The sequence below is a fragment of the Lycium barbarum genome, chromosome 12, assembly GCF_019175385.1.
Source record: "Lycium barbarum isolate Lr01 chromosome 12, ASM1917538v2, whole genome shotgun sequence".
NCBI classification, from domain to species: domain Eukaryota; kingdom Viridiplantae; phylum Streptophyta; class Magnoliopsida; order Solanales; family Solanaceae; genus Lycium; species Lycium barbarum.
Window position 1 is genome coordinate 42,223,074 of NC_083348.1, and position 27,673 is coordinate 42,250,746.

Below are 27,673 nucleotides of genomic sequence, written 5' to 3' on the forward strand. Positions count from 1 at the left end.
GATCAAACAAATTACCTGTCCACTTCCAGAGAAGAGTTGGCCGTTTAGTGTAATGCCAAAGTCATTAGGTTTTAAACAAAAAGAAACCCTAGAAAGTGGCCGAAGGACTCTTAAAAAATTTGACACATATAATCACGGGAAGAATAACCATATAAGCAACGTATTTCTTGTGTTATTTGTTTCCTTTTACAAATCTATTATTTACAAAGTTCAATTAATGAAAGGTTTAACATACCAAATTTAGTTAATTTCGAAATCCTAAATATACGAAAATAATTAAATGATTAAAATTTTAATTGATTTCGAAGTTTAAAAATATTAGGAAAATAGTAAATGACTATTTTGTCTATTATAGAGTCTTTTATTAATGAAGGACAAAAAGTTCAATCAACATTTCTATGGTCCTTCATGCTTTTAATATAGTATAGATAAAGTGAAGGGTAATTTTGTAAGCAAACAACTTTTTAGAAATTAAGCAATGCATCTTAGTTTTAATATAACAAATCAAATAGTTGATAAAAAACTAGGATCGTCAATGGAACGGTTCGGTCGGTTATTTTAAAAAAATCATATCATCCCAATTTTTTGATTATTTTATTTTATACAACCAAAATTAGACTTTTCGAGACCCTCCCATCATCTCGGTTTTCTTCGGTATCGGTACAGTTCGGTTATTTTAATTTTAAAGTGTCACCTAAGAATACACCACCATTTAAATGTAACGACACAGACCTACACCACCATTTAAATGTAACGACACAGACCTCCACAAACCTATTTGTAGTACAACATCAAATAAAGCTTTTATTTGTTTCTTATGAAATATTTAATGTAAAAGCTATTAAAAAACTACACAAAGTAATTAAACTGAAATGTGTTATATCAAGTAGCAAGACCACAACGATGGCATCATCGCGACGTGAATCCTCACTGATTGACCAAGGAAAAGAATAACTTGCCAAAGACAACAATGTTGAATTGAGCCAAAACAAACACTAGCTTGTAGGCCACAGAAGCCACAGCTTGAATTTGATACATATACGTCAAGCAACATAGTAGAGGAGATCAAGATGGAGGTAAACTTCTATTAGTGCTAACTATAACCAAAATACCTCCTTAAAAAAAATCATCTAAATCTACGATTGTATGACAATGTATATGAGGTATCCTTGTGAAACTAAATCCAATCAACTAAAGGCCCAAAATTTAGTGGCGAAAATCCTTTTTTATATTTGAAATAGAACTTATAAAATATATTTTATATATTCAATTTAACATATTTGTAATATATAAAATATATTTCATACACGTAAGGCCATTCGGTTCGATTCGGGAATTTTTTAATTTTTTGAATAAATTAAAAAGACCACCCTAATTGTTCAGGACGGTTATAAGCTTAAATAAAAATCCACGATTTTATTGAAAAAAAGCACTATAAATCAGTTTGGTATGGTTAGGTTTGAGCTATTCAATCGGTTTTTCATATTTTTTGACACCCCTATAAAAAACTATATCAAGATAATTAATCCCACCATAACTTGTCTTCAAATCAAACTAACCCCTAAGTTTTTATATCGAATAGATAAATCCCTCTTAAAATATTTTTACTTGTTATTGTAAGTCCCATAAGAAATTAAAATCTTTGAATATTATCTTAAGTGATAAATTAAGAAAGTGACATATATTGAACACGAAAGGACAACAACATACCAGTATAATCCTACCAGGTGGGGGTCTGGAGAGGGTAAAGTGTATGCAAACCTTACCTCTACCCTTCAGGTAGAGAGGCTGTTTCCGATAAAACTTAAGAAGAGATGAAAAAGCATCAGTAATAATGAGCAATAATAACAACAAGATGCTAGGATAACGTAGTAAAAGAAACAATCAGATAGTACTAGAGATCTAAGAATAAGCAAACGTAATAAAGATAATACTACTCCTAGTACGGAAAAGAAATATGTTCGCCACCTACTAACCCTCTACCTTGATACTCGATCTCAACACCCTCTTATCCAGGGTCACATCCTCGATTCTCGGTAAGTTATAGCTGCGTCATTTCCTGCCCAATCACCTCTTTCCCAAGACTTCTTAGGCCTACCTCTCCCTCTTCTCAGCCCAACCACGACCAGCCTCTCACACCTCCTTAGGGGAGCATCTGCGAATCTCCTCTGCATGTGTCTGAATCACCTCAACCTCCCTTCTAGCATCTTGTCCACCACGGAGGTCACTCCTACCTTGTCCCATATCACTTCATTTCTAATCTTATCTCTCATGGTATAAAAGCACAAGAAATACAAAAAGGAAAGCTAGCTACATTATTGTACGTGATGTGATCAGTGATATTCTTAAAAATATAGTTAAGACTGTTGACCAACTAATGATATTAAACATGCCTAACAAGAGGTACTCTGTAGTTTCACAAGTACTACTACTATAAAAGAACTACTATTAGTTGATAATTGACATCAGTTCAAGTTTGAAGATAAGAAACAGTTCCCAGGTAAAACTCAAGTCTCAGGGAGTCTCAAATCAACAATCGCAAAAAATAATTACAACAACATACCCAGTGAAATCTCACATAGTGAGGTCTAGGGAGGGTAGAGTGTACGCAAACCTTACTCCTACCTTAAAAGGTAGAGAGGTTTTTTCCGGTAGAAAGTCATAGCGAAATACGAGAAAAAGCATGATAAAGATGTCTGAAAAAAATAGCTGTCACTACAACAAATTAATACGATAACCGAAATACAAGAAACAACATGTAGTAGCAAAAATCGAAAGACAAGAAACTACAAGAGTAATGCTACGACTACTAGTATGAAAAGGTAAGTAGGACAACGTTCAACTACCTAATAACCTTCTACCCTAATCAGTGTCCTCCATAACCTCGACTTGCGCCTTGTGCTGTCTAATCACATCTCCCTAATACTTCTTCGACCTTACTCTACCTGTCCTGAAACCGTTCATATCCAACCCCTCACACCTCCGCACCGAGGTGCCCGTACACCTCCTCTGCACATGGCCGAACCATATCAGTCTCGCTTCCCGTATCTTATCCTCCATTGAGGTCACTCCCACCTTGTCCCAAATATCTTCATTTCTAATCTATCTCTCCTAGTAAGCCCACACAACCATCACAACATCCTCATTTCTGCAACTTTCATCTTCTGAATGTGAGAGTTCTTGACTGGCCAACACTCCACCCCATACAACATAGTTGGTCGAACCACCACTCAGTAGAACCGCCAAAAATAATTGCAACAAATAAACAAAATCTTTAGCCAAAGTAACGAAGGCTAAAGATGCTACTCTTACCACAACAAAAGTGTTTCGTATAAGCACTTTAATAATGGTATATATAGGGACAAAACCCACTTCAACGATATTCTTGTTGTCATCGTCAATGTAAAATGTATTATTCAGCCGCCCTTTTGTCAGCTAAAACGAAAAATGTCCAGCAGCATTAATATTGGTGTCTAGTCCTCAAGCTCTTGGCCAGCACCCTCCTCCGACGAGGTTGACTTGGGAAAGAATTCTTCACCAGAATACAACTCTCGATATATCTGCACAAAAATAGCACAAGAACACCAAATCGAATAATGTCTTGAATATCTACCCTTCTCCTAAATGCATGAGAACGGGCCATGGCAAAGAGGGCACAAGACGAAAAAAGAAAAAAAGGGCAGGATCAGGGGGAAAGATGATACGGCCCAACATAAAACAGGTTTATTTAAGAAGAGTGGAATGCATGTTACCTTTTCTGTAGCACCCAGAAGATCATGGTAATACTCCCATCTGGCATGGGCTACAAATGATGTTATCCAGTACATCCTGAAACTGAGGGACAAAAAATGAAAAAATCAGGCCAACTCGCCAGGCATATATCGCAAACTCAGGGATCATTGATAAATGAGATTATTAGTTCATGGATAAATGAATAATTATTTGGGGATTTTAAGGTGGATCATACCTGATATGCTGCGTTTTCCGTTTGGTACAGTTGGCTTAATCATGTGCTACCTTAACAGTAATCCAATCTTGCGTTTTACACTATTGGATTAAATTACCAGTCGGGTGTTTTATGATTGGTAAGAAACTAGATTTATTAACAACACTATAATATTCGATTTTCCATCACTATTTCATATCCATCCAGCAATCTAACACTAATTACCCATAATTTTCAACCATGAAGTATATAATGTGCAATAGAAGAACTGCAAAATGGTTAAAAAAAGTAGAGAACACAAGATTGTGCTTAGTTAGTGTTGTCACTAGCACGCGGATGTTTTGATGATTGAAAAAGTGAATGAACAAGGTGAATGAACCAGGTCTATGAACATGTTCTATCTTAGACACAGATGCGAGATAAAGTTGAATGAACCAAGAGTTTGAACCAGGTCCATGAACATGTTCCAGCTCAAAGTCCTGCTGCAACTAGAACTCTTGAAGTAAAAAGATTCTGTGAGATAAGGACTTGGCGGACAAGTTACAAGATTTCTTGCCATAATTATCAAGATAAAATTCAGACTCCTAAAAGAATACTAAAGCCGCATGAATGCAAGAAACCTATGTCAACTCAAACCCTAATTCTCATAATGGGCCTCATCGTGTAGGGTTTTTGTTTACCCAACATCAAAAGCTATATATAGTTGTCCTTTCTGTAAGAATCTTACACACTCATAGAGAGGAAATCAGAAATTGAACGAGCAACTTAGCAGAAAAGAGTGCAAAGAGGGTTGAGTTACTTATTGCCTTAACTAGCTTAAAAAATGAATTCATAGATGTTGAAGCTAGTAAAGACAAACCTGAAATGGAAAATTGCTTCTTGACAGAACAAGTAACTCAACTTTGGTTCATCAGTTGTGGCACTCCAATCTGAAGTTCTAAAGCTAACTATTAAAACTGGAAAATCCGAACTTAGCAATGAACTACTTAGGGCTGAATCTGAACCGAAAGGAATAAAAAATCAGCTGCATTTTGAAAGAGAAAAGTCCAGCGAAATTAGTTCAAAACTCACTAAAACAAAATTTGATCTAGAAAGAGCTTGTCTCTGGACACGATCCTCTCAGTTGCTAACAAATCTCACCAGTCAGACCTAACCTAACCTGGTTCAATCTTACCAGTCAGACCTAACCTGGTTCAATCTTAGTGTTGGTGTTCATTTCTAGGCTGTAAGATGTTTGGAACAGGTTGCCCAGAGGCTTCAGGGACACGGGTTTGTCATCATCAAAAAGGGGGAATTTGTTGACACTAGCACGTGAATGTTTTGATGATTGACAAAGTGAATGAACTAGGTCTGTGAACATGTTCCATCTCAGACACAGATGCGAGATAAAGTTGAATGAACCAGGTCCATGAAATGTTCCAGCTCAGAGTCTTGCTGCGAGTAAAACTCTTGAAGTAAGAAGATTCTATGAGATAAGGATTTGGCGGACAAGTTATAGGATTTCTTGCCATAATTATCAAGATACACTTCAGACTCCTATAGGAATACTGAAGGCGCGTGAATGCAAGAAACCTAAGTCAACTCAAACCCTAATTCTCATAATAGGCCTCATCATGTAGGGTTTGTGTTCCGCCGACTTGATACACACCAAAAGCTATACATATTCAAGTCCTTTCACGAAGAATCTTACGCACTCACATACAGAGGAAATCAGAAATTGAGCGAACACAGTCAATGCAATAATTGAGAGTGTTAATTCCTGAAGTGCGACTTGATACAGAGAAGAAGATTGAAGAACCTGTTTCATAGAGTTATGTTTTATGGTCTTCAATTATAGAATATGGTATTAGGATTGTTTTATTGAGTTGTACCTTTACCAACTTTCCTAAGAGCAATAGTGATAGGTATAAACGTTTGTCAAATTCAGCTTCAAGCTGATGGCAACTTGAAGTGGGAATATTAGTCTAGGGAGGTTAGTGAGATAGGAATTAGAGTTTAGTTCTTAGGTTACAGAGTTTGTAACTTGAATTGACTCACAGTTGTATTGGAGTTTGGGAAAATTCCTACAGAGGTGTAGGTCATGGTTTTTTCACCCTTTGTAAGTCGGGTGGTTTCCACGTAAAAATACAGTGTCCTTACTTCTCTGTTCTTTATTATTCTGCTAATGTTAGCTTGGAACAGGTAGAGTAACTTGGTCTATCCTATAGGAGAAAATTAGGTATAATATGTTGTGATGCAGAATATCAGTTAGCAAAGTTTATATATTTCAGGACATAGAAAGAAAAAATGTAAAATGATATCTGAGGAGAAGAATAACGAAGGGAAAACAAAAGAAAAGGGAAGGAGAAATAAATACAAGGAAGACAAATGAAAGGAAAGAAACAGCGATCGGCTGAAGGGAGGGAACAAGACGAGGAGATTGGATGCACGAAAGGGTATAAGTCAGCTACAATGGCCTTTTTTCTCTTGAGGGGTTGGATCAACCAGCGGCAGGGTAAAGCAATCTGCATGAAAGAGGAGTCGCTGGAGGTAGCAATATGTAACTAGAAAGGCTCTGTATTGGAGAGAGATGGAGAGCAAGAAGGAAGGAGGAACAGAATTGAAGCTAGCCCTATTTATAAGTGGGGATCAGAAGGATAATTCTCACTTTCTGATAGGGGTAATTCTCACACGTATCCATGGGATCTAATCCCGGGATATAAATAATACAGCCTTCCTTTGGGACAAATAATGAGCGAATTGGGTGATAAGTAATCAAACTGCTCCAGTCTGACTTGCAATTTTACACAAAAGACTGGATTGATAAACTTCAAGAGTAATTAATTCCTATATGTTAACCAACTAATGTACTATGCTCAGTACTAATCACATGTTGGACATTCCTTTATGATCAATTGATAATCTATATCAAAATGTGCAGAAGAATCTAAGGAAAGATAATTCATAACCCTAAAGGAAACAAAATTGACTGACAGCACAGGCCCAAAGTGAAACGATCATGACAGTTGTTTCAGTGCTTTTACAAACAAAAGCAATATTAAAACCTCAGCAAAATGAAACAAGAACTGGGGAAAATCCTTGTTAAAACAAAATGGAAGAGCCTGTGTAGAGCAAACCAAAAACAAAACAAGGTATAAAAAGGTATAGCAGATACCTTAGCAAGTTCTTGAGTGTACAAGGCACTCCAAAGTAAAGCAGGTTTTGCATCCCCAGTTTCAATTTGGTCATCTGCAGAATTACTATCTCCAGAACTTCCAGAAACAGGAATGCGAACAGCACATTGATGGCTGCATGTAACAGCTTCTTCCCCTGAACATCATCCTAACATAACCAATTGAGAGAGGGTACTAAGTACTAAAGAATTTACCGGAAGTTTGTAATTCCAATTCCATTCAATTTAATAGTACCAATTACTACTATATTTAGAGATATTACAATCAAACTACTGAAACCACTTCTTCGTGTTTTCAACATGGTTTCGAAAGCTTGACGGGGAATATTTGTTATAGGTAGCTGAACAAACTTGACATATGACTGTGGATGACATAGGTTGAGTCATATATACAACTTGCACATACCAACTTGGAGTCTACTAATGTAATTTTTTGACTTATGAAGAGAAGTAGTTAATGTGAGCAATAAAATTCTAATAGTGGAAGGCGGACTAAAGAGCACATCCTAAAAAAGATCACGAATTATGAAGAGTGATATGTTAACAGTGATGTGTCAGAAGTCCGTACAGCATTAGAATAGTGGTTAGTATATTATAGCTACACTGCTACTCAACTGAAGCACGTGGATTGCTGTGCTCAGGGAAGAGAGCTGGAAAAAAATTGATAAGGTAAAAACAATCAAATATTTAAATCACTTAAAAAACAAAAGTGGGTTGGGCATCTATCTCACATCTAGGAGGAAAAAATGCCAAACAATTGGCTACATCCAATTTCAAAGAGTGCTTTGAGATGCATATACTCCTCGCCAGCTTCTCAGTAGTATTTCCCGAGCCAAAATCACAAGCATCAGGGGAAGAATGAGGTGGTGGGGATTGAACCACAAAAGATGGAGCTAATATCAGCTTATTGCTGAACAATTCTTGTTCAGAAGCCAAGCAAACACCCTTGTAACTCCCACTAGCCTGTGAAATCATGAAACGGCATGTCAACTCATGAACTTTACAAAACTTAGTTGCACCAAACAAGCACGGTTGAAGTCTTATAGGAACAAGACTAGCATCTCTTTGAACCCTGTCCATAAGGAGAGAATAAACAGGTATCCGAAGAACCTCGAAACAAGTTGAAGATAGAATATTAGCCTCAGGGAAGACTACTAATGAGAACAACAATTCAAAGAAATCCAGAAAATTAAACATCAATTAACGAGTACTGAAGAATGGATACGATAAACAGTGAATCAAATGTTTAGCACAATCAGAACTTCATTTTTCAAATTTCTGAATACAACGTAAATAATGAATGACGAAATCAAGACACAGAGATTGTTTTTTTATTACAGAAGAAAAGGTAACAGAAGAGAAACCCAATCAAGAAAATATCTTCTATTTGACACGTAAAAAGCTGAGCTCATTCACTTATAGAAAAATTAAAGTTAAACTCATATTGCAGTCGTCAAAGTTAAAGAACAATTTAGTTTGCCTAAACAGTAATATTTCAGGAGGCAAACAACAGTGTGAATCCTCCCCGACTGCTTGAAATGAGCTTCTTCCACTACTACAAGTAAGCTCATCAACATTTCTAACTGTAAAGCAGTAAGGCTAACTTGCAACTCATCACAAATGTATAGCTAACATTCTGAGGAATAAAAAATCAAGGCCAACAACTAGCTGCAAAACTGTTCAACAGACTTTGCAGCTAGAGCTAAGCTCCCTCAGTTACATGCTCCTAAGTTACATGCTGGGGCCTGGGGGAGCTGATACGTCATCCAACTGCAAATTTAAGACCTCTAGCGCTCTTCAGTCCTATGTTATGTGCCTCTTTCACTTCCTTATGATGGATTTTCTGTAAAAATAATAATAGAAGAGGTACTTTCATGATTTTTTATAACTGTTTTAAGCACAAAGGAAGGGTGAGAATAATCTGCCAATGGATGAGTGATAAAGGGCCAATCGACCAACACCATCATTTGTCTTAAGAACACTTCTCTAGGCATCTCCATTCTCTTGATCAGAATCTGCCATTGCTACTGCATATACAATAATCCTTTTCTAAAAAGAAACATTCATTACTATGTCAGATAAATAATAGCTACTCCCTTCGTCACAATTTATGTGAAGGTGTTTGACAGGACACGGAGTTTAAGAAATAAAGCAAGACTTTTTAGATCTACCAACCTCTGTTTTTTCCTATAACCATGTCCTAAGAAATGAAGCAAGACTTTGGAAACTTGTGGTCTAAAAGAAGCAATAGATATTTGTGTTGCTATTAATCATCTCACTAAGGGTAAAATGAAAATTTTAAAGTTGCTACTAAACATAGAAATGTGTCATTCTTTTTGGAATTGACTAAAAAGGAAAGAGTGTCACATAAATTGGGAAGAAAGGAGTAGAATCTAACGTATAGTAAAAACAAAAATAAAAATTGACTCCGAGTGAAATCCCAAATTCTAGGCATACAACTGTAAACAGTTAATATTCATAAGCCATTCCATTGCTGGATACACAACCGTAAACAGTTAAAATTCATAAACCATTCGCATTTGTTGAAAGTAATGATTTATTGACCATTACAATGTTAAGGAACATAAATTTTATTAATAAGATAATCTATGGATTTATATGTGAGAGAACTCTAATAAGCTTATAATTTACACCACAATTTTTTTTTGGATCACTTACACCACAATTATAAGATCCATGTCTAGACCATGGACGGATGTACTAATCAACAATAAAAAAATAGGATGTAGTAATTTGTCAGAACTCCTTTGCAATAGCAGGCATCATACAGTCACTACATTGATGCCATGTAAATCAGAAGTAACATATAAAAGCACTAAACTACTTTGGCCTGAGAATAGAACAAACAATAATCCTCCATATGTGAAAAGCCAAAAAAAAAAAAAAAAAACAAACAATTATGCTCCCGGTTCAATTTGTTTAAAGAACTATGTCATATTGGAGAAGTAAATTCTCTGCTTTTGGCATGTTTTCAATCTAATGAAAAGCTTCTTAGTTCCTACTATTTTTTTTATAAGACTTCCTACTTTATTAGGCTGAGACATCACAATCATATGGAAATCACACAATCAACTAATGCTACAGGTTCCAACTGTTTATGGAATGGAACAAGGATACGACATAAGCAAAGGATAAGAAAAACAAAAGGGAATAGCAGAAAATAGGAAACTGTTACTAACAGAGAGAGAAAGGCGATTCTGTTTCTGTTCTTTCATCCATGGCTTCTTCACATAATCGTACCCTCACAGCTCCTGTCATTTTCCAGAACTTTCTGTATCCAGTGATGTATAGATTGGTGCATGTATACCGATCAGACGAAAGAAATGAACAAATGGAAGAAAGGGAGTATTTGCTTCATGAAACCAGTAACTTTGAGGAAACTAGGTTTGCTCTAGTTATCACATTGTACAAATTTGATGTGTCTGCGCAGTTTGTAGGGAACCTAAATGGTGTATGGAAATGCATGTTTGTGTATGCCTCCGATCGCGATCAATCGACCAGTGTTGATGCTAGTCCCCAGTGGCTTTCGATTGCTGAGTATGTTTTCCTTTTTAACAAATACATTTTCTCATGTACTCCTTTAACTATCTAATGTCTGATACTTTATAACAGCGATAACTTTCGACATCGGTTCTCAAGGACTCTGGTTTTATATCTTCTCTTGAAGATAACTGGTCTAAACATTTTTGTTTCTTCCGGGTATGTCCATGAAGGGCTTCTTTTGAATGCTTTCTCTTTCACATTCTATCATTCTTTCTCTCTTCAATTGAGATAGCTGCTAACTCATCTTCCTCCTGTTGTTGTTGCATCTCTTTCTACAAAAACATACATCCAGGCAGTAAAACCAATATAAGAAACATTTTTAAGTTATCCAACTTGTGAACCAATATCAGAATAATATCAAAATAGTTTCTTCTAGCACTGAATAAGAGAGAGAATAGAATGTTTGGTCGAGCCATATAGTAATATTGACCAATCTCCTACGTTTAGCTATTTACTAAAAGCGAGGAAACAAAAAAGAAATATATTCAACGCAGAAGGAGCAAATATACACGAGCTGAAGAGGAGACCTGGAGATCAAGTATGAGACTATCTAGAGATTTGATCTTCCGACATGGCCATTGAGGGATACCGAACTCCCTGAATTTCTTTTTGAGTACTATAACTCCAATCTTCAAATTTTTGAAGCCTCAACAATTGGAAGGTCAAAGTACTTGGCAAGATCTTCTGAAGAGAGTCTTGCTATCTCTTCCGTTTTTGCTGCCCTCCGTTTCTTGTTCTCTACATAGACATAATTCTTTTAGCAAGCGTCTAAGCTTTTATCACAGCAAAAACTCTTACATTCATACATGTTAATTTAAAAGTTGTGGTATATCTGATAATTACAGCCGAAATTGCCAGCAACTAACCATTGCCACATCAGACATTAACTATTCCTTCAACAGATAAAAAAAATTAACATATCAAGCACAAACGTACAAAAGAATGATTTCTTTTCTGTAAAGCAATTAAGTTATGTCCGCAATTCACCTTGCAGCATAAGATACTGAGACAGATATGTAGACAAGAAAATAAGTCCATACAGGATGGCAATTAAGGCAGATACTTCGCTCCACTTCCTAAAATATGGTAAATAGAATTAACAAGTTTTTTATTGCACTGTTGTGTTTAGCTCAGTTCTAAATCAGAGAGCAATCTTCCACTAAATTTATCAATATAATATTCTCTTCTTTTGACTTTTTGTTAGTAATTCTCTATCCGATATGCATTTATATATAGCTTTGCGTTAGGTACCAAGAAGGTCAGAAATATAGCTAAGGGACAATTTGGAGACAAAAGAAGGAATTTTAAAGCTACTTGGAGCGGATGAGCAATCAAAGAAGGTGCCCAGAAGAGAAGGTCCAATCTGTCACGCTGGGTAGCTCGTGGCGCACTGGTTTTGCTGCATAGCACTGAAACACCAGTGTGGCGCGCTGGACCTTCATTTCTCAGCACCACCTTCTTTTATTGATCCCAAATAGTTCCCATATCTCCATTTTGGCCCTTCTGGGTAACTAACACCACAAATTAGGCAAATTCCACAAAACACCAAACAAATCATTCAAATATGCCAAAAAATCATTAAATTAAATTAAATGATTTCGACTCGACCTAGTATAATTTCACATCCTTTAGCAAGTAAGAATAAACTAAGCACGAACAATTTCATTAGACTGAAATGGTGACTCAATAACTCAACATGCTAATAGAAGGAGCTGCTCCTCCTTGTACTATAGAAGGAAACTTGTTTCAGACAATCATCAAAGTACTGTTATTGCACTATGTTTTACTTCCTTTATCAGCATCTACTTGGACACCCGATATTTTTAACAAAATAAGCTACATATGGAATCAAATTTGTAATTACATCTATAAAGATATGAATAGATTTTTACTCTTGATACACTTTGTCGTTTTATTATGGAACTAAAGATGATATTTTAGGGCTAAAGTTCTCACATTTCACTCCTAGAAAAGCATTTAATGCTTCCAACTATTATCTTCCAAATCATCATTTATCAATAAGTTAAGCTGGGAAAAAAAACAAGGTGCCAGTTTCCTAGAAATAAATCAAATAATATCATAGATGAGGGGATGCACCTTCTTCTTGAAACAGAGAAAAAAGCAGATCATTAAACACTACTAAATCATAGGGATAAGGCACTGTTACCCCCCTGAACTTTGGCCAAAATTGCTACGACACACCTTACCCTTTTAAGAGTCCTATTACCCCCCTGAACTTTTTTAAAACAGAATAATTACCACCCTAAGCGCTGACGTGGCAAGGAGAGTGCATTTCACTCTCTTTGGAGAGTGAGAAGCATAAAATCTGACAAGTGTCATTTTTTAATTGGGTACTTCACATTTAATTACACCTAATTAATTATCATTAAAGCTTAAATTTTTTTTTCTAAACTGATTTTTTTTTTAAATGTGGAAAACTGATTTTTTTTCTATATGTGAAAAAAAAATCTAGTTTTCCAGATTTAGTTTAAATAAACGCGTTTTCCACATTTTAAAAAAATAATTAGTAATTCCAAATTTTTATAAACATTCAGTTTTTCACATTTTGACAAGAAAAAACACTTTTTCCAGATTTATTTGAAAAATAGAAGTATCCTAAAAAAAAATGAAATCATGAAAATCTAGATTTTTAAGACATTTTTAAAAAAAAATCCAGTTTTTCACATTTTAAAAACGGAAAAGGGCCAAATATACCCCTGTACTATCAGAAAAGGGCCAAATATACCCCTCGTTATATTTTGGGTCCAAATATACCCCTACCATTATACTATTGGTTCACATATATCCCTCCTCCGTTAAAGTTGCCCAAGGTGGACATTCAATCCTATGTGGCATTGACATTTGATGAAGTAGATGCCACGTGTCATGCCACCTCATCACCCCTAACTATTTTACCCCTCCCCTCTATTTGTTCTTCCCCCACTAAAATTTCTTCCCCTCCATCATAATTGCCACCATTACCGTCATATAGTAGAGCTCTAGAAATTAAAATAGTAGTATATCAATTATACAAATTAAAATTCAATATGGAGCAAAAATTACTCAAACTCGAGACTCGAGAGTAATCCACTCTCCATTACATATCATTTTCTTTTCAAATTTTGTTGAACGACAGTTAACTTAATTCTGCCTTAGCTGAATTTATTTCCATGTTTCTCTCTCCTCTCTCCTCTCTCACCTCCCAGTAACGGTAAATTTTAGCACCTCTCCCCCCCCCCCCCCACGCCACCCACCCCCAACCAAGCCACCCCAACCGGCGACGACGACCACCACCACTGGTAGTACGTTTCTGGCCGGCCAGAGATCTCTCTCTCTCCTTTGTTCTCTCTTTTCTTTCCTTCTTCCTTTTTTGTTTTTTCTCTTTTCCTCCCTCTTCTACCCTGCGACCGGAAACCCTTCACCAGTAGGTTTCCGGTCAATTTTTGCGCAGGTACTCAAGTTTTCCGGCGGTGAACAGTGATTCCGGCCAGTGAACAGAATTTTCCGGCGGCAAACAGAGATTTTTCAGTGGTGAACAGGTTTTATTTACTTGGAGTCGGTACCTCCAGTAGCCCATTCCCTGTCTTTTAGCCTTTTAAATTTTGCCTGCTCCGCCTAATTGAATACCTATTTCACCGCTTATAAACTCTTGCTAACTTTGTGCTTTAGTATTGATTCTTTGTTTGTCTTAGATTAACCTTTCACTAGCGTATATTTGCTTTACTGGCTTTGGTGAGGGATGGTAAACTAGGGTCATGTTCTCGGTTGGGGACGGGGGCTAGGGTTGGGATGGCTAAGGGGGTAGAGGGAGCTTCTAGGTTGAGAGTAGGGTCTTGAAATATTGGGACGTTATCGGGAAAGTCCATAGAGTTAGTTAAGATTCTTAAGAAGAGGAGGATTAATATTGCTTGCGTCCAAGAGACTAAATGGATAGGACCTAAAGCTAAGGATGTGGACGAGTACAAGCTTTGGTTCTCGGGTAAGTCGAGGTATAGGAATGGGGTAGGGATCTTAGTAGATAGTGAGCTTAGAGATCAGGTGGTAAAGGTTAGGAGGATCAATGACAGGATGATGGCGATTAAGTTGGTCGTTGGAGGGTTCACCTTGAACATTATTAGTGCTTACGCGCCGCAAGCGGGTTTGGACGAGGAGGAAAACAGGCGCTTTTCGGAGGACTTGGACGAAGTGGTGGTAAGTATACCGCCTACTGAGAAGTTATTCATAGGAGGAGATTTCAATGGACACATTGGGTCTGTTTCGAGGGGCTATGACGAGGTGCATGGAGGATTTGGCTTTAAGGACAAGAATGGTGGAGGAGTCTCACTCCTGGATTTCGCAAAGGCTTTTGGATTGGTGATAGCCAACTCGAGTTTTCCGAAGAAGGAGGAGCACTTTGTAACCTTCCGTAGCTCGGTGGCTGCGACGCAGATAAACTTTTTGCTCCTTAGAAAAGATGATAAAGGCCTCTGTAAGGACTGCAAGGTCATCCCGAGTGAGAATCTTACAACCCAACATAAACTATTGGTGATGGATTTGCAGATAAGGAGGAAGAAGAAGAAGAGGGTCGTGGATGACCGACCGAGGATTAGGTGGGGGAGTTTGACTTTGTCTCGTGCCCTAGAGATGGGGGAGAAGTTGATGGCTATGGGAGCGTGGGATAGTAAAGGGGATGCGAGCAGTATGTGGGATAGGACGGCCAGTTGCATTAGGGAAGCAGCTAGAGAGGTATTAGGGGTCTCAAGAGGCCGCCGTGGTGGGCACCAAGGGGATTGGTGGTGGAATAGAGAAGTCCAAGGGAAGGTGGAAGAAAAGAAGCACGCATATGTGAAGTTGGTAGATAGCAAGGACGATGAAGAGAAGCGGACGAACAGGGAAAAGTATAAGCTGGCGAGAAAAGAGGCAAAGTTGGCAGTTTCGGCGGCAAAAACGGCAGCCTTTGAATGCCTTTATGCAGAACTAGAGGACAGAGGTGGGGATAAGAAGCTGTTTAGGCTGGCCAAGGCGAGAGAGAGGAAGGCACGCGACTTGGATCAAGTGAAGTGCATCAAGGACGAGGATGGCCAAGTGTTGGTACAGGAAGCCCACATTAGACAAAGATGGCAGTCATACTTTCATAAACTCTTGAACGAAGGAGGGGACAGAGACATTGTGTTGGGAGATTTGGAGCACTCTGATAGGCGTCGCGACTTTGGATATTGTGGGAGTATAAAGGTTGAGGAGGTTAAAGGAGCGGTTTGTAGGATGCGCAGGGGAAGAGCGACCGAACCTGACGAGATTCCTGGGGAATTTTGGAAGAGTGCAGGTAGGGTAGGCTTGGAGTGGCTGACTGAGTTGTTTAATGTCATTTTCAAGACAGCGAAGATGCCGGAGGAATGGAGGTGGAGTATAATGATTCCCTTGTACAAGAACAAGGGCGACATTCAAAGCTGCAACAACTATAGAGGTATCAAGTTGTTAAGTCACACTATGAAAGTATGGGAAAGGGTGGTGGAAATGAGGGTGAGGAGAGGTGTGTCTATTTCAGAGAACCAGTTTGGATTCATATCGGGGCGCTCGACTACAGAAGCCATTCATATTATAAGGAGATTGGTGGAGCAATATAGGGAGCAGAAGAGGGACTTGCACATGGTATTCATTGACCTAGAAAAGGCCTACGACAAAGTGCCAAGAGAGGTCCTATGGAGATGCTTGGAGGCTAAAGGTGTACCTGTGGTGTACATTAGAGCGATAAAAGACATGTATGATGGAGCTAAGACCAAGGTAAGGACGGTAGGAGGAGACTCGGAGCACTTCCCTGTTCTGATGGGGTTGCATCAGGGATCAGCCCGTTTCTATTCGCCTTGGTGATGGATGAATTGACGCGACAAATGCAAGGTGAGATGCCTTGGTGTATCTTGTTCGCGGATGACATAGTCCTGATTGACGAGACTCGCAGCGGAGTTAACGATAAGCTGGAAGGCTGGAGACAGGCGTTGAAGTTTAAAGGATTTAAATTGAGTAGGACCAAGACAGAATACTTGGAGTGCAGGTTCAGTGGCGTACCGCATGAGGCTGACGAGAAAGTGAGGCTTGGTACTCAGGCCATTCAAAAGAAAGGAAGTTTCAAGTATCTTGGGTCTATTATACAGAGAGATAGGGATATCGACGAAGATGTTTCACATCGTATTGGTGCAGGGTGGATGAAATGGAGGCTCGCCTCCGGAGTGCTATGTGACAAGAAAGTGCCACCAAAACTTAAAGGCAAGTTCTACAAAGTTGTGGTTAGACCGACTTTATTGTACGGGGCGGAATGTTGGCCAGTCAAGAACTTTCATGTTCAGAAGATGAATGTCGCGGAAATGCGAATGCTGCGATAGATGTGTGGGCACACTAGGAGGGATAGAATTAGGAATGAAGATATCCGAGATAAGGTGGGAGTGGCATCGGTGGAGGACAAGATGCGGGAAGCGAGGCTGAGATGGTTTGGGCATGTGAAAAGGAGAGGCACAGAGGCTCCAGTGCGGAGGTGTGAGAGGTTGGCTATGGACGGTTTCAGGAGAGATAGAGGGAGGCCAAAGAAGTATTGGGGGAGGTGATTAGACAGGATATGGCACAGTTTCAGCTTACCGAGGACATGACCTTAGATAGGAGGTTATGGAGGACTCAGATTAGGATAGAAGGCTAGGTTGCTTATCCTTTCACCATAGTAGTTGTAGTTTTGCTCATTCGTTTATTGCCATTTGATTTCTGCATTTGATTTCTGCTTATATTTGTTAGGCCTTTGTACTTTGATTATCTTATTTATCTATGGTAGTTAATGCTACTTTCTACCATGACTTCCTCGCTTTTGTTATTCCTCGTTTTCATATTGTTTTTTATATGCTTGGCCCTATCTAACCTTTCGTCTTGTTTTCCTCTCTTGAGCCGAGGGTCTTTCGGAAATAGCCGCCTCACCTTTTAAGGTGGGGGTTAGGTCTGCGTACACTCTACCCTCCCCAGACCCCACATGGTGGGATTCTACTGGGCTTCTTGTTGTTGTTGTTGTTAACAGTTGACTTAATTTTCCCCACAACCCCAATTTACATATCACTTATTATAATCCAACCCCTAAATTTTAATAAATCCTCTGTAAGACATACTCTCTCAGTCAAATTTGCACATTACATACTGCCATTTCTACAAATCTTGACTTGACATGTATATCTGAAACATTTATGTATAGAGAGAGGGACACAGAGCTTGGATTAAAAAACAGAGAAACGGGTAATTATTTTGGGTGATCGGCGTCCGACGAACGGTCAGTATCGGCAGCGAGAAACGGCAACTATGTGGAGGGGAAAAAAATACAATGGTGGAAGAACAAATAGAGGGGAGGAGTAAAATGGGTTAGGGGTGATGAGGTGGCATGCTACGTGTCATCCACCTCATCAAATGTCAATGCCACATAGGATTGGATGTCCACCTTGGACAACTTTAACGAAGTAAGAGTATATTTGAACCAACAGTATCGGGTATATTTGAACCAACAATATAACAACAGGGGTATATTTGGACCAAAAGTATAATGAGGGGTATATTTAGCCCTTTTTCGATAGTACAGAGGTATATTTGACCCTTTTCCATTTAAAAAAACCCATTTTTTTCCATATTTTTTTTAAAAATCCATGTTTTCAGATTTGCTTTTAAAAAAAAAAAAACAAGTTTTAAAAAAACCAAATTTTCAGATTTTTTTTAAATATTCATTTTTTCAATTTTTAAAAAAAATTGCCATGTAAGCAAAAAGAATTAAAAAAATAGAAAACAAAAAAATATACATGTGGCAAGGAGAGTGTATGTCAATCTCCCATACAACAACAACGACAACAACGCACCCAGTGAAATCCCATAATGTGAGGTCTGGGGAGGGTAAAGTGTACGCAGAGTTTACCCCGACAATGTAAGGAAGCTGTTTCCGGAAGACCCTCGGTTCAAGAGAAAGCATGGCAAAAAAAAAGGTCAGATAAGGACAAGCAATTCAAAGCAGTATGAAAATAAAATAGTGAAAGATCAAAGACCATGATAGAACAATCCGGAAAAAAAAATAGATAAATAAAATACTCGAAGTACAAGAAATAACAGATAGTAACAGAAAATCAAGGACAAGAAACTATAGGGCAAAACTGAAAATACTAAAGTAGAATGACGAAAATAATACTTATCCTACTGGGAAGGAAAATAATACTAGTCCTACCACTAGCCTTATATCCTAATCCTCGATCTCCACACCGTCCTAACTAGGGTCATACCACTAGCCTTATATCCTAATCCTCGATCTGCACACCCTCCTATCTAGGGTCACATCCTCTGTCAGCTGAAGACTTGTCATGTCATGCCTGATCACCTCTTTCCAATACTTCTTCGGCCTACCTTTATCTCTCCTCCAACCCATTATCGACAACCTCTCACATCTCATCACCAGGGCATCTGTGTCTCTCCGCTGGACATGTCCGAACTATCTCAGTCTCGCCTCTCGCATCTTGTCTGCCACAAAGGCTACTCCCATCTTTTCTCGAATAACTTCATTTTTAACCTTATCTCTTTGAGTAAGCCCACACATCCATCTCAACATTCTCATCTCCGCCACTTTCATCTTTTGGACATGAGAGTTCTTGACTTGCCAACACTCCACTCCATATAACAGCACTGGTCTAACCACTACTCTGTAGAACTTCCCTTTAAGTTTTGGTGGTACCTTCTTGTGACACAAGACACCAGATGCGAACCTCCATCTCAACCACCCTGCTCCAAGACGATGCGTAACATCCTCGTCAATCTCCCCATTATCTTGGATCATGGCCCCAAGGTACTTGAAACTCCCTCTCTTTAGGACGACTTGCGAGTCAAACTTCCCTTCCACGTCCGCCTCACTTGTCATCACGCTGAACTTGCACTCCATGTACTCGGTCTTCGTACTACTCAACCTGAACCCTTTAGACTCTAGGGTCTGTCTCCAAACCTCCAACCTGGCATTCACCCCACTTCGCGTCTCATCGATCAAGACAGTGTCATCTACAAATAACATGCACCATGGCACCTCTCCTTGAATGTGGCTCATCAATACATCCAACGCTAAAGCAAATAAGAGAGTAGATATCCAGTTTCAAGGTGGTAACTATTCCGTTTAAAAAAAGATCGAGGGGTAATAGGACCCCTGAAAAGGTAAGATGTGTCCTAGCAACTGCGGCCAAAGTTCAGGGGGGTAATAGTACCTTATCCCTAAATTATAAGGGATAAATTGATATAATTGCGCTCACATTTGCAAAACCACGGACAAGAGAAAGAATGAAATCCATGCATGCAACTGAAGTCTATGAATCAATTAATTGGCATTAAAACTACAATCCTGGAAACATAATTGGAACTCCAAAAAGAAAAGGAAATTCACAAGAGCACAACAAATATAACATAAACTTATACTCCGTCTTTCAAAATAAGTGGTGCTTTTACCTTTTCATTTTGTTTCAAAAATAGGTGGTGTTTTACATAATCAAGAAGACATTAATGATCTTATTCCAATCTTTCCCATATTTGAATAAGGGAGTTTTATATAACCAAGAAACTACTAAAGAGCTACGTCTTTTTCAAGGTATCTATTAAAGGTAAGTTAGTAAAACTACATCTTATTTTCTAGGAATGATTAGTTTTCTTAAGGGGTGTGCCCAAGCTAAAAACACCACTTATTTTGAAATGGAGGGAGTATCTATTTACAATTAGTGCTGAAGTTATGACTTTAAAAGGAAAAGGAAAAGGAACAAATGCTCGGTAGAGGAGATATGCGACAATTGAGAATTGCGCATCACGTACTGACAAAATCCACGTTTGAAAGTGTTAAGTCCCACATCGTTTGTGGGATGAGTGCATGGACTCCATATATAGTCTAAGAAAATCCACCCCTCGTGAACTAGCTTTCGGGGATGAGTTACACCCAAGGTCCTGGATCCATTTCTTTACATGGTAATCACATCACAATTTTGTTTAATCTGATGTTCAGCCCCGTATTATATTGCCACGCTCTAGATATCCAGCTCTAGGCGTGCGGGCGGTGTTGAGTCTCACATCATTTGTGGAATGGGGACATAGACTCCTTATATGGTCCTGGGCAATCCTCTTCTCAGAGCTAACTTAGTCAGGTTGAGTTAGGCGCAAGGTCCATTTCTTTTCAGAAAGTTCATTGGCCGACGTAAAGTCTAAATTCAGAGAATGCTCTTAAAATCTATAGCTTTAAGTAGTATATTATAGCAAAATTCTATCTTGACAAGAATCGACTAAGATGATATGTTAACAAAGATGATATGTTAACAATAGTACAGCCTCATGCAAGATAAGAAGATACAGTACAAAGGCAAATTATGTAAATCTTCCATCCACCATGATACATGAACTTTCAGGTGGGCCTCGAGTCCTTTCTATCAAAGGTGAAATATGTACGATCATATCGCAAGATGTTGATGACATTGCTTTTTCCACCTAGTCCATTTAGCATATTTGGATTTCCAACTAAACATTATGACACTATACATCGTCATTGCAACTAATACGTGGACCTGTACCCACAGAAACTCTCTTTAGCTAGGATATTCTGATATCTATTACCAAAAGCTGGCTATAAAAGCACGGACCTCTAACATTGTACGCTTTTGAAATTTTAGATGAGAATGTTATCATGGTTAAGATAGGGCATATAGCCATTGTCATCAAAGGTTCCTAAACCAATAAGATCCAAAATATTTATTGAGATATAATTCTCCTTTTGGAAACCAAAATATACAAGTATAAACAACAGAGTTACAATGGACATATACATGGAAGGTGAATATATAGTGAATGTACAAGTAACCTAATATTAAGTGTGATCCGTTATAGGTAACCTAAAAGGAACTTGTTGCATTTCAACGGAAAATATCTAGTTAGGTGCATTTCACAGAGTTACCACTGTAGTAACCATCGCGTTAAAGTTCCTCCGATCTACTACTTAATGAAAACTATACCTACTATGGTAAAAATATACTTTACTAGTGATGAGTACCTCGCGTGAAAGTTCCATCATCCCATGCAACATTGGAATTTAGTTGAAATTTTTTCTTTTAGTTTGTTACTTTCAGATCAATCACTTGATATTAGAAGGGAAATATAAACCCGGGCGGATATTGTTATGTTGAATTAATTTAATGTAGCGCTTTATAGAGCTTGGCTCGTACACGCTAATAATGAAGATTGCATTAAGTTAAGGCCAAAATCATGCTGCACTTGTAAGATAGAAAGCCTTGAGTGATTCGGAACATACAGAGCATGAGGCCATTCTCTTTGGAACCCTAGTGAATGCTTGATAAATACTGGTAAAGGAAATGCAAATGTATGACTCACTAAGGAAGACTTTAAAAATGAAATGTCTAGCTAAATTCGTGAGATGTCGGAACTTGTGCCAATTGATATGTTTCCATGCAGAATTAGGAGTTAGAAATAAAAGGCCTAGAATGCTACTCCCCCATCCCCAATTTATGTGAAGGTGCTTGATTGGGCACAGAGTTCAAGAATGAAAGAAGAACTTTTTGAAACTTGTGGTCTAAAACAAGTCATAGATATTTGTGTGGCTATACATCATTTTAGTAAAGGTAAAATGGAAGTTTAAAGTTAAATTATTACTAAATATAGAAAGGTGTCATTCTTTTCAGAACTGACTAAAAAAGAAAGAGTGTCACATAAATTGGGATGGGAGATGTAACTCGTCTGTATAAATCCATCTCAAAATAGGACAATCTATTCCCAGTATCCTCTATTGTGATCAGCAATACAAATTTTTATAGCTTCTTCTGAGGCAATCTAGTTTGAAACATCCTATGCATAGAGGAATAAGTTCCACTATATTACCATTGATTAACTGTAAATTAATCAGTATGAACTTCATATGATCTCATCTAGTTGTTAGTGAATGCATAAGTATCCAGCATGAACGATGAGCAAAAGATATGACGTAGTTGCTATCTCATACTAATAATATTTTTATGATACTCCATGTTCAATATCCAACTGTTTGATACAGAAATTGAAAGGCATTCCTGTAAATAAACAAAAAAGGGAATTTAACCTGACACATTTTGGTCATTTTCTTCAGTCTCCGAGTCTGAGAGAGTTAAGGTCCAGTAAAGGCACACAGCTTTTCTTTTCTGGCTGATGGCTTTTAATATCTTTACCTCCACTTTCCTCTTCGACATTTAGTGCCAACTCAGATATAGCACGCAGATCATTGGTTAATGTTGGTATAAACTCCATCTTAGGATTTCTGGATACAACAGTAAAAGAATTAAGTAAGCACATTGAGAATGAATCAAAGGAGCACATTACCGAGTCACAAAAATTGCAGGTAGTGACGGGAAACACAGTTTTCAATGCTGAAACGATGACAGTTACATCAATCGAACGAGAAGTAATTGATCCCCAATTACTGAGATGACACAAGAAACAGCAGCAAACAGTAACAATAGCCCATAACATATAAAGTTTAACTACAGAATTTAGCATCCCCACTGAATTATAATCGCAGCTCCAGTTGGAAGAATCTACAATTATGATTAGTCTGAAACTTCAAGACAGGAGTAATAGGCGCCTAAATGGATTTCAAGACTTATTGTTTTTTTTTTTCCATGACTGAAGCAATTTATAACAGGCTGACAGCTGATACTGAAGAAGCTTTACAAAAGAAGTTATCTGTAAAGTGAGCTTCTCTTGGTACTTTCTTCACTGCTCATTAACGTGAATGGCTTCATTATATAAAGCCACACTTTTACATCTAGTTAGTATAGGAACTGGACTCTACAACCCCAATCTAGTTATGTAACTAATCATAAACTATGTCAATGATTATTTCCTATAGTTCAAGGATTATTCTGCCGCCATTCTTCTTCATGTTGACCTCTCTATTAAGTACAATGAAAAGAATTTCCTTGCCTTAGACAGATCTTTCATTGCAGAATTAGCCGTGGGAGAAAACCTTGAAACCACAAAATGGCTATATGGTAGTTGCATTAGAACTTCTACAGGCCAATGTAAGCCATTCTTTTTTCAAAATCTACTTGCAGCAGTAGCTTTTAAGTAAAAAGAACAAGTCATGGATTACCAGAAAACAAAGATATCAGGCATATTCAAGGACTCAACCAAGGAAGGGATGTACTTTTAAGGAGAATAAGAAAAAAGAGAATATTTTGACATCACTTTTAAAATAATAAAAAACCAAATTACTTTACCAGTACTGATTTGAATCCAACATGCACAGCTATGAGCCGGCAATGACCTCCAGTCATGCAAAGCTGCAAAACCTTGCAGTCATGATCTTTCTGAAAGATTCAAGAGAACTAGAGAACTATTTTCTCCCTCTCAATTTATATGACACCTTTCCTTTTTGAGTCATACCAAAATATTGGACCCCATCCCATTTTTTACTCACCCTGAAAACTTTTAAAAATTCAAATTCATTAAAAAAACTAGTCAAAGCTTAAATTTTGATATGATGTTTTCGATCTCAAACTAAACATTTTTGGAAGAAGGTAAAATATTTCATCTGCAAAAGCACCAGGGGGTGCATCATATAAAAGCTATTTACAACATTAATCGAAGGATAAAGCTTGGAGATTTATGCAGAATTATATATACCTTCTTTCTAGGATCAGTTGTGTGTTACCACTTACCACCACCAATTGCCTTAACGGTTTCTTACAAGATCACTTCTGGAGACTTGTAATTTCTCCACAGAAACTACACTCTAATCTAAAGGAATTTTAGCTCAAATGTGCTGTATGGAGTAACCTCAATGGACTCCCTTTTATAGTAGTGTTATGTCACTTAGAACTCCCTCCTTATTAAGAGTTGTATAACTCTTCTTCTCTTAAAAGAGTTACAAAAGAGAAGTAACTTATTCTTCTTTTAATTAGATTGTTAATAAGGAGAAGTAACTCACCACATTTAAGTTGGGTAAAGTATTAGTCTCACCCATCATGGGTGTCCCATAGTTCAACTTTAAGTTTGGAGTAAACAGGAAAAAAGTAAAAGCATTATGTTTCATCTGACTCACATATTTTTCCTGTTTTCCAACCAATACATTAATATTTTGTTAGCTATCATTCATATATTGAATAATTCAAATTAATATATCAAACTCCCTCCATATATAGTCGAACACCATCACATCACATAAATGGGAAGGAAATAGTAAAAAGACAAATTTCCTAGTGTACCAAAGATGATAATAAAGCAAGAATATTTATACTCAAAGGGGGAAACGTACTCAGCAATTGAAAGTCATTTAGGACTAGCATCAACTCAGGTCGATTGATCACGATCGGAGTCATACACAAACGTGCATTTCTATACACCATTTAGGTTCCCTACAAACTGCGCAGACACATCAAATTTGTACAATGTGATAACTGGAGCAAACCTAGTTTCCTCAAAGTTACTTGTTTCATCAAGCAAGTACTCCCTGTCTTCCATTTGTTCTTTTCCTGCCTCTGATCGGCATACATGCACCGACCTATACATCACTGTTAACATTTGCATTTTAATGGAAACAAAAACATGAATTGAAGACTTGATTACTGTTAACATTCCCCAAAAAGACACAGCATCTAAAAGAAAATCATTGCATTTTATTGAAAACAAGAACTTGATTACTATTAACATTCCCAAAAGAAAACAGAGCATTTTAAGCCTTTGGATGGTCGTTACCCCTGGTTTCATAATGTACAGTATGGTATTGTATTCTATTGTACTATATTAATGAATACAATGTTTGGATGGACTGTATTGTTTGTTATGGTTTAATAACATTTTTATTGTTTGGTTTGACTGTATGGTACTGTATAATAACATGTAAGTTTAATAAAATACTCTTAACCCTTAATTACAAACTAGTTTATATATATCTATATATATTAATAAAACTAAGGTAAAGGATAAAATAAGAACTTTAAAAGATAAGTAGGAGGTTGATGGGCGTGGTGGACAGAGGCGGATCCAGGATTTAAATTCTAGAGGTTCAAGTTTTAGATTTTAAGTATTGAATCCATTATATTTTTAAAGTTATGGGTTCATATCTACTATTTATTACAATTTTAATAATTTTTTACACATAAATTTACGCTGTGCGTCGAAAGTTAGGGGTTCAATTGAACCCCAACTTACCATGCTAGATACGCCCCTGGTGGTGGAGGGGTGGGTGGTGTGCGGTGAGGGTAGGGGTAGTGGTGTGGGGGTGGGTGGTGGGTGGGGGTAGTGCATGGTGGTGGGTGGTAGGGTGGGCGTAGCAGAGGGGGGTGGGGTTGAGGTTGGCGTGGAGGTGGGATGGTAGGGGTGGGTGGTAGGATTACAACGAATTTACAATACCATATAACATAATTTTAAAAACAACGAAAACAAACATGATTTCAAGAAAATAATACAATAATGAAACACCGGGAACACCCATCCAAACAGGGGTAAAGAAAAAGAAACAAATGCATTTTAGTGAAAACAAAAACATGAATTCAAGACCTGATTACTTTTAACATTCCCCCAAAAAACAGAGCACGTTAGATGAAAAAAATCAGTTCTTTTTAATGATAACAAACACGTGATTAATCAAGACTTGATTTTTATACCAACCCGTATCAGGATTTTGGCTTGATAACACAAAAATCATGGGAAAACAGAGAGAGATTAGGATATATACCTGGATACTAAGAAGTTCTGAAAAATGACAAGAACAGTGAGGTACGGTTCTGTGAAGAAGCCGTGAAAGAGAAAACAGGAAGTGAAAGTGAAATAAAAATGATTTGACAGAGAAAAAAGAGAGTAATCCAAAGAGGAAGTTTAGATAGGCGATAGTAATGAGGCTCTGTGCATGAGTCTTACTTGTCACTTCCCCCGAGCCTTTTTCTCTTTCTGTTCTTTGATTTTCGTAATCCAAAGAAATACACTTGTCAAAATTTTGAAATTTTTGTTTCGGAGAAAAAGATTACTCTCTCGATTTATTTTTATTTAGGCTGAATGTATATACGGTTCTCTAAATTTATCTTTTTTTTTATTTTTTTATTTTGTTACTTTAATTGAGTGTTATTTTTATTGAATTTCTGACAGCTTCAAGTGTGTCTATCAAATATAATCCGACTTACATAGCATATATGATGAGTTTCATTATTTTGCCATGCGCGTGAATGTCAATCGCATCTCACGTGAAAAATTAACCAATTAAAATACTCCACCCATTTAATTGTATACATCAGATAACAAAAAGTGTGTTATTGTGTTATACAAGTGAAGAACCACCACTTAAACCAATCAAATAACGAAACTGAAACATAAGAAATCAAAATTGAAAACTAAAACTAAAAATAAAAAACCAAAACTGGAAAATCAAAAGCTGAAAAATAAGAAAATAAAATTGGAAACCAAAACTGAAAACTATAAAAACCAAATCAAAACTTTATAATTGATGTGTATGATTAAAATGGGTGGGGTGTTTTAATTGGTTGAATTTTCCACGTAGGATGCGATTGACACTCACACGCAAGGCTAAAAAACTGAAACTCACCATATATGTTATGTAAGTCGGATTGTGTTTGATACACACACTTGCGGCCAAATTCAGGAGTTCAAGAGGAACAACACTTAGCTCAGGTGCCAAAATGGAAAAAGGGGCAAGTTTAGGGGATCACATATGCATTAAGCCTTTTATTTATTCATGTTTGACTTGGCACATCCGCAATAAATAGAATGACAATTTTATTTATCACCCTTAATTATTATAAATAATCTAAATAATTGAAATCAAGTGCAGCCACTATCAATTTTTCAATCTAATAATTAATAATAAGGGTAAAATAGGTATGTAAAAGTGGAGCCTCTAGGTAACTCGTAAAGTTGTTGCCATGTGACTAGTAGGTCACCAGTTTGAGCCGTGGAAACCATAGTAAGGCTGCGTACAATAGATTCTTGTGGTTCAA

The 27,673-nt window shown here is 37.4% G+C and overlaps 1 protein-coding gene across 6 annotated transcripts; it reads right to left on the reverse strand.

Moving 5' to 3' along the window:
• Positions 1-2,706: 2,706 nt before the first annotated feature.
• On the reverse strand, positions 2,707-26,670 carry LOC132622596 (rab escort protein 1-like). 6 transcript variants are annotated; one of them, XR_009575949.1, is made up of 9 exons: positions 26,401-26,668; positions 25,132-25,224; positions 22,786-22,980; positions 11,210-11,420; positions 10,319-10,954; positions 7,850-8,081; positions 7,101-7,267; positions 3,753-3,834; positions 2,707-3,560 (listed from the first exon to the last, which is right to left on the reverse strand). XR_009575949.1 is itself a non-coding variant. In XM_060337221.1 (9 exons), exons 5-8 carry the CDS (start codon positions 10,352-10,354, stop codon positions 3,775-3,777), a joined length of 483 nt encoding a protein of 160 aa, XP_060193204.1. In that variant the 5' UTR covers positions 10,355-10,954; positions 11,210-11,420; positions 22,786-22,980; positions 24,979-25,234; positions 26,401-26,670; the 3' UTR covers positions 3,326-3,560; positions 3,753-3,774. The 6 variants fall into 6 exon arrangements, 2 of the variants coding, with proteins under 2 accessions (XP_060193205.1, XP_060193204.1); XR_009575948.1 differs by having other exon boundaries at positions 25,132-25,234; XR_009575947.1 differs by having other exon boundaries at positions 24,979-25,224; positions 26,401-26,666.
• Positions 26,671-27,673: the final 1,003 nt, after the last annotated feature.